At 48.1% G+C, this 13840-nt stretch overlaps 1 protein-coding gene across 1 annotated transcript in view; it reads left to right on the top strand.

The window, feature by feature from the left end:
* Nucleotides 1–391: 391 nt before the first annotated feature.
* itga5 (integrin, alpha 5 (fibronectin receptor, alpha polypeptide)) overlaps nt 392–13840 on the top strand; it is a 33313-nt gene continuing 19864 nt past the window's right edge. The window contains exons 1-3 of the mRNA XM_035158957.2: nt 392–827; nt 9670–9800; nt 13615–13715. Of these exons, the coding sequence (XP_035014848.2) occupies nt 625–827; nt 9670–9800; nt 13615–13715 (435 nt within the window). The 5' untranslated portion in view covers nt 392–624. The remainder of the gene's footprint in view (nt 828–9669; nt 9801–13614; nt 13716–13840) is intronic.

Genomic DNA, 13840 nt, shown 5'->3' with positions numbered 1-13840 from the left:
TGGTTGGACATGTGGAGATTCATTGAATCTCCACATGAACTTTCCATCACCTATAAAGCTGCCCTCTCTGACACCACTCATTATCAGAGGGAGGGTGAAGATAACTGTGAGATAAAAGCAAAAGAAGGGTTATGGATCCAATGTTTTCCTTTGGTTAATAATCTCAGTGTTGCAGATAAGAAAGCCTTGGAAATCAAAACTGCAAATGTTTTTCACCTCGTTTGGTAAACACACACACAGTCTGAGATAATGGATGAGAAGAGCCCTCTTCAAAGTTTTTTTTTTTTTTTTTATCCTTTCAGGGAATCACAGGCTCCTCCTCTCCCCAAACTTTGTCACGGCTGTGGGAACTCCCTGCTCCGTGTATCATGATGAGGGGAGCAGAGGAGGCGTGCGCCCTGCGAGACGCACGGAGCCAGAGGCAGAGTGAGGACGCACAGAGGAGCTGACGGAGCGTTAATGAGACACTGGCCAGAGTCACAGGGATGCAGTTTATAGTCACACTCCACCACTGTTCTCAGGCCTGATCTGTGGACTCCAGAGCGCGGACACTGGGACCTTACCCCCCGCACAATTTTTTGTTTTACAAAGCAAACTTTTAGTGGATTTAATTTATTCGCAGAAATGGGATTGGAACGGTTTTGCGCAAAGACGCCGAGGATGGCGGCGCGTCTCTCCCGCTCGCTCCTTTGTATCGTCGGGCTCTCGCTCACTCTCTCTGCCTGCGACGCGTTCAACTTGGACGTGGAGAATCCAGCTGTTTACAGCGGTGCTCCAGGGAGCTACTTCGGATATGCTGTGGACTTTTATTTGGCCGATTCCTCCAGGTGAGTGTCTTTTACGCACAACTAATGTAAAGGTTCCTTGTAAGAAGAGTGTTTCAGCATCGAGCTCCAACAGAAGACATTTGTTTATGAATCCATCTGGGCTCCTCGGACCCGGTTGTACATAAATGTGAAACTTTCCATATCGGAGGGTTTATGCCAAACTGCAGAACATCTACAAATCCCCCCCTGTTAAAGTTACAGAGCAAGTTTCCAATAGGAAAAGGACGAGATGGTCTTTTCACTCGGACAGTAAATCAGGGTTTTGAGTGTTTACTCTGCCTTTTGGACGCATTCTTTACGCACAGCGCACAGGGAGTGTAACCCACTGTAATTGGATATATTGAGGAAATTGCATTTATGTTCTGAAGGACTCCTACATGAAAGCCGGGGTAATGCCAATAGAAAAGAGTGTCTGTTTCATCACAGTAAAGGAAGAACTTAAAGAAGCTTTTGGAATGGCCCCCTCAAATCCTAATCCAATTTTCGAAAACGACATAATTCTGACCTCTTAATCTTCCCCTCGCTCGCCCCTTGACTGTAACCCACAGCAGTCACATCTTACTGGAATGAGAAGTTGCTGCTGATTGTGATGCTTTCTGGCTCAGTGGAGATGGGATCCCTGTAACACTCAGTATGCTGCTACAATCCCAGCATTCTTCCTCAGGAGATTTTGGCACCAGTCAGTTTTTGGACTTTATATCATGCGTGACATGCCTGTGGTCAGGTCTAATACCCCGGCTGTCTGAGGAGAATATAATAGTGTGGGACATGTTGACTGTCCTGGGAGCATGTTGTCTTTGTACGAGCTGGGATACAGGGAAAAAAAAGCAAGGCATGGGTTAACCCAGTCCCTGACAGATTTGCATTTGTGTAGACTCTGGTGGGCTGTGGACCCAACCCTGTAATCGTAATAATCATTAAGAAAAGGTTATGCGGCCGCAGTCAAGGTTTCTCTCAGACACGATCAGACTTCCTGGCTGAGACCCCGTCTGCCGAGCTCTAACGGTGTCTCCGGCCCACCGTTTAACCAGCCAGCATGCTGGGCTTTGAGAAAGGGCTTTGTGCCGAGTGGGCCGCCAGCAGCAGCTCTGGTTTCCCCTGCTTCTCCTCCCTGCTTCCCTGGACGACAGCCTCTCAGACATGGGGAGATTTCCCCCCCTCTTCCCCCTGGCCCCCACTGTCTCTTTAAAAGCCTGCAGCCATTGCTCTTCATGTCTCTTGCCTGAGAAGCTGGGCCTTCAGGAGAGAGCGGTATGATTTAGTATGTGGGGCTCGTATGCGTGGACCCCACTTTTCTCTCCAACATCCCCCTCCTCACTTCCTCCCATGCTGATGTCATTCTGCAGAGCTTTTTAATTCATCGTTCCCCTCGACCACCGCCACCCCCACTACCCCATCATCTCTCTTTGTCCCATTAAGCATGAGGTGGAGTGGACGTCGTCTTGCTAATGACATAATGTGAACTTTTCTACACTTACACAGGAGGAGATGAGACAATGGTTTGTATGTGCAGACTAGGAACAGCGTCTAAATGTAGCGTCCTGCCCTGTAATTTCCCTGTGGATGATATGTATTCAGAAGTCAAGTGTCAAACAAAACAAAGAACGAGAGCCGATTTCAGAAGGTGAATCATGGCTTTATCTGCACACCGCTTGTACGTGACACTTTTCATCCACAGCTTCCTAGAAAACCTATCGGTGGAGTCCTGAGACGAGTTTCTGTTATCTGCGGGTTTTTGCCGTCACATCATCATGACCCACGCTTTGGAGACATGCACGGGGAGGTGGGGGAGTAGCTGGAATCCCAGGGTGAGGTCAGTTTGAGGGAGTTTATGAGCTGCTGTGAGCTTGGCTCCGACCCCATGAGTAAAAACACTGTTGTCTAGATCACAGGTTAGACCGCAGTGTTGTTTTACAGAAATGAGACTGATGGTAGATATAGATGCAGAGACAAGGGAGGAAAATATACTTTCCCCTCATCCATAAATGGCTCTGCCTGCAAACACAAAGGCCCCCTCTCTCCCGCTTTGACATTCATCTCTGACAACTGAGTTTGTATGTGTGGGTCTGTCGTGCCCTTCGGCCCGGCGTAATAAAATTAAGTTTGGACACTGGCAGACGGCCCACCGTGGAAGAACGCCCGAGGACAGTGTCTGTGAACCGCGTGACGGTCCCTGTCAGAAGCACACAGGAAGGGCAAGAGGATATATGGTCCCCTCTCGTGTGTGTGTGTTATTCCACATTGAGAGATGATGAGCTGCTTAAAGTCAACAGTCACTCACACCCTCCCCTGCGTTGAGGGGAGAGCTCCGTCTCCCTTCAAACGCTTCATAATCAAACACTGACTGACTCTGCCATGACTTTCTCCGGTGCCAGGCAGGGATGAGGGAGCGGATCATGCTGAGATAGAAAGGGTCAAAGGTCGGGGGCTGTAAATAATAACAGACCTCGCCTGGTGTGTATGAGAGGATGAGGCAGCTTCTGACAAGTGAAGGCGGTTATGTTGTTATGAAATATGCCTCAAAGCTCCCCCAGTATTTTGTTATAACTTACATTTAAACACCCTTTGACTTTTCTATCTACATCACTGTGAAATGATGGAGGATGGTCTGATGGAGAGATTTACATGTTCCAGTCCACGCACGTCTTGGACCGACATGTCTCTGATGTGCATTAAGTCACGGATGGTTGGGCCATGACGAGCACATGCTGAGGTCAGCCGGTCCATGTAGGTCACCCTCCTGAAGTTTACCCTCTCAAACAGGGTTAGAGTTGAACTAACATTGACATTGGGACTGGGGTCTCCTTTGGCCACTAAAGCAGCCGTGTGTTTTCTCTGTGTCAACACCGAGGTCCCTCTCCATATATGATCAGTCTCGTTTCTCTTATTGTTTTCATTGGTGTCCTTTTCCTGGGACCTTTGTCTAAGATCAGACCCCTGAAGTGTCCGAGCTGCAGGGGCGCAGCTTGTATATTTGGACGAGCTTTGCTTCATCCAGGTTCTATGTGTGCAGACAATAGGGCTCTTTGTCTGATGGCAGCAATTGTTGACTGTTTTTAATTGGAGGAACTTCAATAAAGATTCTTTCGTAATTTATTGGCCTTGTGAAAAGCTGCTTTAATTATCTGTTGTCATACTTTGTGTGCCGCCCTGACGGGTCTGAGAAGCCTGTAGGTTGGGAACATTAGTGTCTGTTGCTGTAAAGGTCAGTGAGGATAAACTTAGAATGGCTATACTGCGTCTGTCTCAAACATGGAGTGCCTGTCTAACTGTTACCGGTTTTAAATAAAGAGCCTGTGTGCCTGAAGAAGACGTCAGTGTGGATGGTGACAGTGTGTTTAAAGGGCTTGTGAACCCTGCTGTCACATCAGTGCAGTGCTGGGTTGGGAATGCCCGCAGGACGTCATGTCTACTTTGGAATGGAGTGGCCCATCGGTCAGGGTCGTCCTGACTCATACTTTGCTAGATTTAATCTATGACTGCCAGAAGGCCTGGTTTGCTTTAACCCCAGGTCAGAAAATGACTCACATCCACGGTAACTTGATAAAGGCTTTTCTTTATACACCAGTAAGCGTATGACGCCATGGTCCAGTGGCGCACTACTGGCTGAGATTCAAATTTGCATCACTTCTCATATTTGAGATGGAAATTGGATGTAACCTCCATGAATGTGTGTTTGTATGCATGCATGTGTGGGTGTGGCTGGGGATTCTGGGTGCACAGACAAAGCGTCTCAACAGCTGCGTCAACCCCCCACCAGCACATTTAATACAACGGCCTCTCTATACGGAGGTGAGAGGTACGGACCCCCTGACGTGGGCATTGTGGAGGGAGGTGTGAACCACCGGCAGTTAAACTCCCTGCAGGAGGATTTTAGGGAGGCTGGGGTGTGAAGGGGTGGGGGAGAAGTTCTGTATGAGAAAACACATAGAAACAAGTCATTCTACAGCAGCAGCAGGAGGATGCTTCATTTTTTTTACACTTGCTCTTTTCTTAGTGACATGTTGGTTTTGACAAAGCTGCTGCTGGGTTTCACACATTAGCTGTAAAACATGCGATGATATAATACACGTATAAAAAGGACTGTTACTTGCTGAAAGGTTGGAAAAACAACGAGTGCAGAATCCGCAGGGTCTCGACTTTCTAATTCATTTACCAAACTCCGAACCCCCGCTGCAGAGTCATGTAAAATCTTCACGTCAAAACTGTGTGACGATAAACAACGGTATTTGGCGAACCAGGCTAGCAGCACTTTTATTTTGCAAGCCACCTGTTGCCCTAACTCTAGATACTGAGGGAATGTAGATTTATATCAGATTCAACGTTTTATCTGTTGATTGATGCTGATTCAAATCTCCTTTTTAAAACCCGCCCCTGGCCTGTGGGAATTCAAATCTATAAATTGTTCTAAGACACGTGACTTGCTCCAGGCCCGAGGATGCAACATATACAGATCCTTCTCTGTGACATACAGTACCATCTGAAAATGTGGCTTCAGCTCAGCACAGTAGACCGTCTGTAGTCAGCACACGCCATCCCAGCAGGCACTGCTACTCTCATCATCTTCTGTCTCCTGGACAGCAGCACAGAGAACACGTGTGTGTGTGTGTGAGCAGACGAGCGTCCATATGGCAGCCGTACGGAATCAAACAGCTCCTGTCTGGCCTTGGCTCTGGGAGGACATGCGACTGTTGGTGTGGCTCCATGTGGTCTAGAATAAGTCATCACATACCACTTGCACTTCTCATTTCTGTCTTTCAGCTGATCTCACTCTAAGTGCCCACGCAGGCTTTGAAAAGTCAATATTGCCGCTGTTGGATGATGTCATCCTGCAGCATCAAGCCGTCCATTAATTTGCTGAACATGTCAAATCACCGTTCAGCTCCACATTTCCACTCTCAGCGATCCAGGTGTCCTATAATTTTGTTGCTTAAGTGATTCCTCAGAGTCAAACTGGGGGGGGGGTGTATTTGGCTTTATTCCGGCGTCCTCTCCTCTGCAGGAATGGGCGCGGTGAAGGTCAAGAGCTGCCCGTGGCTCCTATCAGGTCCCTGCATCCGAGTTCCTTTCACTGATATGGAACCACTTCAGTGTTTAAGCATGTGTTGATAGCTCCGTGTAAACTCCATGGGTCAGCATACATGTTTTTACTTAGGTGTTGCGGAGGATTGACGGCCACTACTCGGGTTTTTCCCCCCCAGCCGTTTCCCTCTGCGCCTGTGCCGTATCGTTCGCTGAGCTGTGTTTATGACTGCAGATGGTGACTGTAGCCAGCACTGGCAGGCTGAACAAATGTGCATGTGATTTCCCCCCCCCTCTCTTTCTAGCGTGAAACATTTATAATAGTGTTCAAGTGACATCAGCTTTTGCAGCTGGGTGGAAGACAATTAAATGTGGAATGGGGGCGTCGAGGGAGTGGTGTGTGTGTGTGGGTATGAACAGGAGGGGGTAACAGAAGAATTTGCCCCCTCCTGTAACCTCATCATAAACTGTATTAGCCTTGGCCACTCAACATAGCGTCACATCAGCAAGTTCCAGTGCTCTGCATCGGCCCTAATTTCTCAAGTCCACATAAAATATGGTTAGAGTCTGGCAATTATGGTGCGCTGAGGGATTTCGTCCTCTTGATTGCCTGAGCTTCAAATAAGAAGGAAAAAAACCCAGTCCTCCACTGTTGTTTACACATTCCTCACTCGCAGCCCAAGTCACTTACTGTATCTTAATTAATGTTTAATTGTGAGCCGGGTGGTGGAGGTCATTAGTGGCTGCTGAACGGCAGCTGGTGGGGTCGACCGTGCGAGACATGGTGAAGCCACTAATGCTTCTCATACTCCCCCTCTGGAAGGATATTGCTCAAGTGTATTGGGTAATGCATTTGCTATTTGTCCGTTGCAACATGACAACCGAGCCCAAGCAGCCAAATACATTTCAGTGAGCAGTGCTGAAGTATTGAGTAAAGTGTCAGACACTATCAGGCCACAGCCACTATGTTTGAATAGGAGGTTTTCAAACTAAAACAATGTCTGTTCGCAGGAGAATCTTGTCTCCATATAAGTTTGAATTCCCGTCCATGCTAACACGCCTGAAAAACGCACGTCACGTGACCCCTCACATACACTGCACATGCTGCTGTACACAGGAATTACTGCTGCATCCTTGTAAAATGCAGAATTTGAACAGTACAACAGCTGTTAGCAAAGACAACAGTGCTTGTAATTGAGTGTCCACATTATGTTCTACACTTGTGGCTGAGGCTAATGCCAGTTGTGGGTCATGTGGTCATGTGATAGGAGCCTGACGAATCAGCGAAGGCTACGTCGTGACCAAAGATATGTAATCGTTTTCAACAATCTGAAATGGGGCATGGCAGCGTTTCCAAACTATAAGTAGCAGAATCGATATGCGTTTTCAAATGTATGCAGTCGTACAGATGCAGAAGAGATTTGTATGATTCTCCCGTAGCCAAAACATTCCCATGAGCAGCGCTGGAGTATTGGTGTGTCTGAGAGAATCAGAAGAGGCTTTCCATTCCTTTCCATATACACACTGAGCTACATCTGTCAGCAAGGCTTTCCTTATCCCCGCCGTGATCCCTATCAAACCTGCGATGGTGCTGATTTCACTCCCACCATCAACAGCCTTTTGTCTAGAGACCCACTTGGTTCTCGACCCGACGAGCACGTCTGTCCTTCAGCTGAACAGCTGAGTATTTCTCACCCCCTTCTAATTACATATATTTGCATACCCAGCCCCGGAGGCCTTACTTTTACAAAGGAATTTGTTATGCAGCACTCAGTCGACTGCAGTTAGAGCTTCATTAAATGCTAATGATACTAAAGCTTCTACCTTTTCAGTCCAGCAGATAAGGAGAAGGGGTGGGTGGGGGGGGAATGCCAGCTAGAACTCGACTGATCCTCACCAGATAGAGACCCATTAAATGCTAATTCCTCCACATTCACAGCACTTTCAGATCGCTATCTACGCACGTTTGTGTGTGACCGTGTCTCCCCACATCTGCATTTGTCTGTGCAAGGTAGTGAAAATCTGTCTCGACCGCGGAGTCGCTGATTAAAGCGCAATCCGCTTGTTTGGTTATTTCCTGTCTTTCTTCTTTTTTTGAAAAGCCGCCATGGCCAACTCTGTCTGGCCTCCGTTCAGATCAGATTAAACAAAAGATGCTGCGGCCTCCAATTTCGTCGGCCTTGTTATTGTGAACATGCTGTTTATTGCGTAAATGTGCTTGCCCTCAGATGATTTTTGAATTTCACCATGGAAACATCAGCTGAATCAAATTTCGCAAATTCATCTTCAAATGTATTATATTGTGAGCTTCTGGGTGATGAGCGTTTTAAGAGTGTGGTCTGTTGATTTGTTGAATATTTATTGTCTGCCTGGATATTTGTGCATGAATGTTCAGGGATAGAAAGAGGAAGATCCGGAGCTGAAGGAAGCCTCTCTGTGATTTAGATTATCGCACAGGTGGAGCGCCGCTGCTCCGCTGGGATATTCCTGCATGCGTCTGCACATGTGGTCAGAAATAAAAAGGGGGGACACTGTCTGTTGCTTTCCAAGTGAGACCGGTTTGTTTCTCTTCCTCCCTTCCAACACAAACCAGGAGTTTCTGTTCCACATTTGGAATTGGCATCAGACTGTATCTCTCCTGAGGTATTGAGGCCACGGTGACGGGGTAATATTAAACTAATACCTTCGTCTCTGGGGCCTTTGTTCTCCCACAGATGTGTGGTTTACAAACCGTGGATGCTGCGATGATGTGAGAGCTTTGTCCGGACCACCAACGCACCCTGGGCCATTGTTGTAACATTTTATTTCCACAAGCCATCTCATGATGTCTTGTCATACGAGGTAATAGATTGGTTCAGTGGGATTAACTATTGTGGATTACGAGGCCTTGGATTTGCACGGTTTAATTGTTGGACTCATGTTGGCTCGTTCATCTTCCTCTGGACACTGCTGGGTAATCACCCTTGGGGGCGGGATGCTAACTAGCCGAAATGTAAACTTTTATGCCCTATTGGAAGATCTGGGACAGGAAAGGGTGTGCTCTTCCTGTCTTGGAGGCCCCTAGACGATCTCTGGTCTCAATGGTTCCATGCCTCCTTTACCCACATCAGTGCCAGCGACTGTATCTGTGATGCTTGTCAGGTCAAGTGGTTCCAGAATGAGGTAATGGCAAAAAAAATCCGCTCCAGTCAAATTATCCACTGGGGGATTTAACCATACCCAACATCAATGTATAATCGCTGTCTGCCTTCCTCTCTTTCATCTGTGAAGTACATCCATGTTTTTAGTCTTGAAACGCACCTGTAACCTCACTGGTTCGCCTGTCTGTTGAAATGGTTGGTTGCCCTTCCTGTAGCTGTAACAGAGCAGCTCCAAGGACATGGATGTTTAGTGTGACAGCTGTAGAAACAAGAGTGTGACTCCACTTAGCCCGTCTGCTTTCTTGTTTTCCTATTGAATCTGCCCCACAGGGGCTGCATGTGTGACTGTGCAAGAGTTTCTCCATGTGTGTCCGACTGCACTCCACTGCACTGAGTGTGTCTGTGAATAAACCGTGCACAACATGTCAGAGGCGCAGTTCATTGTTTGCTGCAGTAATGTTTGGCTCCTGAGTCCCTATGAAGCTCGCTGAGCAGGAAAATGTGCAAACTGCATCATGTTTGAAGCTGTTGAGTGGAAAGCATGTTTTAATTGAGGCCAGGCTAAGAACTAACAAAGCTGAGCAATGGTTTCTTAAAGAGACTCAGGTTTATAAGCGCTGGGTTTGTGTTGTAATGTTTGATTCACAGCACGTTGTCTCTTTGTGTCTCTTCCCTCACAGTGCAAGCGTGGTGATAGGAGCTCCCAAGGCCAACACGAGGCAGGTCAATGTGACAGAAGGAGGATCTGTATTCTACTGTCCATGGATCCTCAACCAAACAGATTGTCACACCATTGACTTTGACACGAAAGGTAAGCCTCTTGTTTGACACGCAGACAAAAAGTGCATCCATGTGGTGTCGGGGAGTTGTGACCTTTGGGGATTTTTAAGGCCACTGGGAAATAAAAACGTTATATTTAACTCTAATTGTGCTTCAGGACAAATACCACACAAATGCTTTCTTTGTGACTTCTGATCCAACTGATAAGACCCGGATACAGTCTCATTACATGGTCCCTTGAGAGGTTGAGAAACTGAAGATGGTGTTTGAACCCTCTTGAAATGGCTGAGCTTTGTTTTCCGCTGCTCTGTTCACTTCTGAAGCCATCGGAGCATTTCCCTTCTGCTCCTTTTGTCAGCAGCAGACCTGGATCAGGCGTCAGTGTTCCACTCCACTGATCTGTTGTTGGCTACATGGCTCCTGGACTCGGGATGATCCTGTCTTCCTGTTTGTGTCTGCTTTTTTGGGGATGAAAAGGATAATGGGCTGTTGAAGGTTTTTTTTTGATGGGTACTCCTTCCTTCCTCCAGGTCGTGTTTGTCTTGCCTCTGCCCAGGAACTATAGTGAGATAAGCGAGCAATAAACAAATATGTCAGACAAAGAGACAACCTGGTGAAGCAGCTGACAAAAAGGATCCAGTTGGGTCGGATGTAGGTAAAGTAGTTTTGGGGAACATGAGGAAGTGCGTGAGGGTCTAATGAGTAGATTCTTGTTTCAGGGTGTTGACAGGGCGTCTGTCAGCCTGGTCTGAACAATGGTGAAGTGAGGAAAGGGGCAATTGGAAGTACAAAGACTGTGTAGGAACTGTCTTTTAGATTGAACATGCCCTGAAAACACATACTCGCACACTCTCGCACGTAAGGGGACGTTTACCGCACCACTTTTGGCGTCTTTCCTGAGAAATCAAAAGTTAGCGCTGCGAGGAGCCAACTTAAATTTACAATCCGTAATGTACAGTGGGGAGAAATATTCCACTGAGTGTTTCACAAGCCTGGTTTAACGGCGTTCCTTCATTGGACGCCGCTGCCTGATACCTTTTTTTTTTTACACTGTTTTCCTTGCAACATAAAATGTGCTGCGCATCCCTCGGCGTTGGCTGGAGGCTACGAGGAGTGATGTCATGTGCGAGCAGCGCGGCCCCACGGGGAAGGTTAGTCCCCCGGGTTGTCAGACAGCGTCCTTCATATTTTCAGGGCTTTGAAGCAGCTGATTAGAGTGCCAGAGCTGGTTCCAACATCTGGATCGTGGCACAGCGGATGAACACTCAATACACGGACATCTGCATGCAAATGTGCCCAGTGCCAAACAGCTGTTAAATGGATGATATTTACTGCTGCAATTCATTTACTGTAGCTGTGACGGTTCTCTTTGCCAGTCCTGATAGTAAAAGCAAGAGCAATAAAAAAATAACATTAAATGATGATGCTGGCGGTTACATATTTTTAAAACTTTTTCCACGCTGGATGCTCGAAGAAACGAGTACTGCTACATTACTTTTATCTTCCACCGGAGTATCGGTATCTAATATATTGCTAAAACAAAGTGGTGTCGTAGGTCTCAGTATCTGTTGGTGTGTTTGAGCTCTGACCCGCAGGCCACAGACCCTCTTAATTAGCCGGTCTAATTGGGTCAAAGTGGCCAGAGGCCCCCTCCCATCCACTTCCTCTTCCATTGAGATAAGAGGCTGTCTATGGATCTGGGAGGAGGAGGAGAGGGTAGCGAGGGCGGTAGGGAGGGTGTGAGAGGGGCACATGCAGGATGGGAGGAAGGGAGGGAGGGTAAGAAGGCCAGAGGGAAGGGGGAACCAGAGCCCTGTTCCTCCGCTCTGTCCCACTCTGGTCTCCTGCTGTCAGTACTCCCACAGGGGCGGCTGATGTGATGAGTGAATTTGGCCATTTGTCTCTTTCCCCACTGACACACACAAAAATACACACACACACACACACACTCACTGTGAGAGGCTCTAACCCCGCTAATGGCTGTCCTCTCACACACAGTTCAAAGGCGGGGGTGAGTGTATGGATGCAGTCCAGACCCCCACGCTCCTCTGCTGTGTCCCACGGGAAACTGGGCCCTGGCACCGAGTCACATCGGCACGCAGCGCCGAGCGGCCTCCCAACGGGACGTCCGTCCGACGACATGTTGTCATGGGCCCGTCTCTGGCTTCCCCTCCTCTCTGTTTCCATCCCAGAGCCTTTCACGTGACTGCAGTCGGCCGCCTTCAGACAACAAACAGAGCTTTTCAGCTGCATTAGAGTGACACAGAGCTAATGCCCGAACTAATGCTGCCATGTGAGAACTTCGCTCAGCGTCTTTGGGCGATTACGTCAATGCACCCCCATGATTTTATATAGTGAGATGACTAATAACTCCGTATGAATCACAAGATGACGTTTCTGCTGCCGGTCTTGGTTGCATCGCTGCAAAGTCTTAAAATCGGCACAGTCACTGTTCAACTTCTACCTTTCACCGGCAGCTTTACATCGGCCTTATCCAAACAAAGACCCCTGAGTTAGGAAAATATTAAAAAGGTGTATGCTTTAAGAGAAAGTATAGCTCGCTGCTAAGGTAGATTAGTTAAGGTAACATGATTATAAGGAGTCGTTTGAAGCGCTGCTCATGTTATTGCCTGTATGGCTAAAGCACTTGTTTTCACACATGGACTTACCGCGTTGGGGGCAGGGCCGGCTGCTGTTGGACCACGATGAATAACTTCAGCAGGAAAGCCCAGACATGGAGATTAAGCAGAAATACAGGCGGGTTATTAAAAAACTATAATCTCTCTGCTTACCGTCTTGGGGCGAGGGGAGGCCGAGCTCCCTGAAAGCAGAAGGAGGGAAAGCGTTGTTTGGACATGGAGACTTGGGCGAGATAGTGTAAGAAAAATGAGTAGAACGACGGAGATAATGTTGAAAGTGAAAATAGGGAATGAGAGAGAGAAGTGTGTGTCTAAACAGAGATTACTGGGAGGTTGCTACGAGGAAGCTGAGGCCAGAGTGTGTATGTTTTCCTTGGACCCCAGCCTCTCCGCTGTTTCCATAAAGACAAGGAGCAGCCCCTTCACCCCCAGCTCCAGGCTGCCTAGTTGGCTGGGAATAAAGACCAGGGGCGGGCGGTCATGGAGAGGGGAGGCCTGACGCACAGCCCGCTTTCTTCACATCCACGCAGGTCACGATCTCTTGCAGCATATATCAGGCCCTGAGAGATGCTGCCCTGCTCTTTTGCAACACACCCGTGGTTTGCCGGAGTCTAGAGGGGGAAACGTGTGTGAGGACTGCACAAAGGTCAGGGAGGAGTGGTTCCTCAGCCCTCACATTTGCACTTCCTTCACAAATGCCAACTGAAATGTCAGCCCTCGGTGCAGCGTGGGACGTAACATCCTTGCCAAATCAATTTGTTTGGATTTCGTTCTCCGTTGCCGCACAGATGTAACATCTGTCTTCCAATAAAGTTGCGTTTAAACCCGACTCCTCGGACCATCTGTCACGTCACCTGCTGCTGTCATACGGTCGAGGAGGGAGATCAGTGTAAGTGGCCAGGTGGTCAAACAGAGTAAGGGGTCAGCGGGGTTAAGCTCGGCCAGTCCAAACTCCCTATCTGCTTCGCCGTGGCAGTGTAGCAAATACCGTTCTGTTCAAATTCTCACTCTGATCTTTGCATGGAAAATCGTCAAACTTCGGTTTTACAGCCTGCTCTCTGCCAACTGTCCAGATGTTTCCAAGGACTCGGGGAGGGAGGGGAAGGCAGCATTAGGATACTGAACGTCCAGCTGAAGGAATGCATGTTTTATCAGAGCTGCTATAAATCACTCATTGTCATTTTCCTTGTGTCTTTTTTCCTGCAGGGGATCGCACTATTTCACTCCAGGACACAGAGCAACAGGTTGATTTCAAGTCCCACCAATGGTTCGGCGCCACCGTGCGTTCCCACGGTGACACAATCCTGGTAAGGGGACCCTCGCGGGGATGATTCTGGGGGTTGGGAAGGGAAGGACTAGGGTTTCGGTTCCACTGCTGCTCCCCACTTGTTATGATAAGGACTCTCATTGAAGTCTGCTCTCTGACACTCGG

This window comes from Hippoglossus stenolepis, chromosome 6 (assembly GCF_022539355.2).
Source record: "Hippoglossus stenolepis isolate QCI-W04-F060 chromosome 6, HSTE1.2, whole genome shotgun sequence".
NCBI classification, from domain to species: domain Eukaryota; kingdom Metazoa; phylum Chordata; class Actinopteri; order Pleuronectiformes; family Pleuronectidae; genus Hippoglossus; species Hippoglossus stenolepis.
The sequence above is the reverse complement of the archived record's forward strand: the minus strand, read 5'-3'. Positions and strand labels throughout refer to the sequence as shown.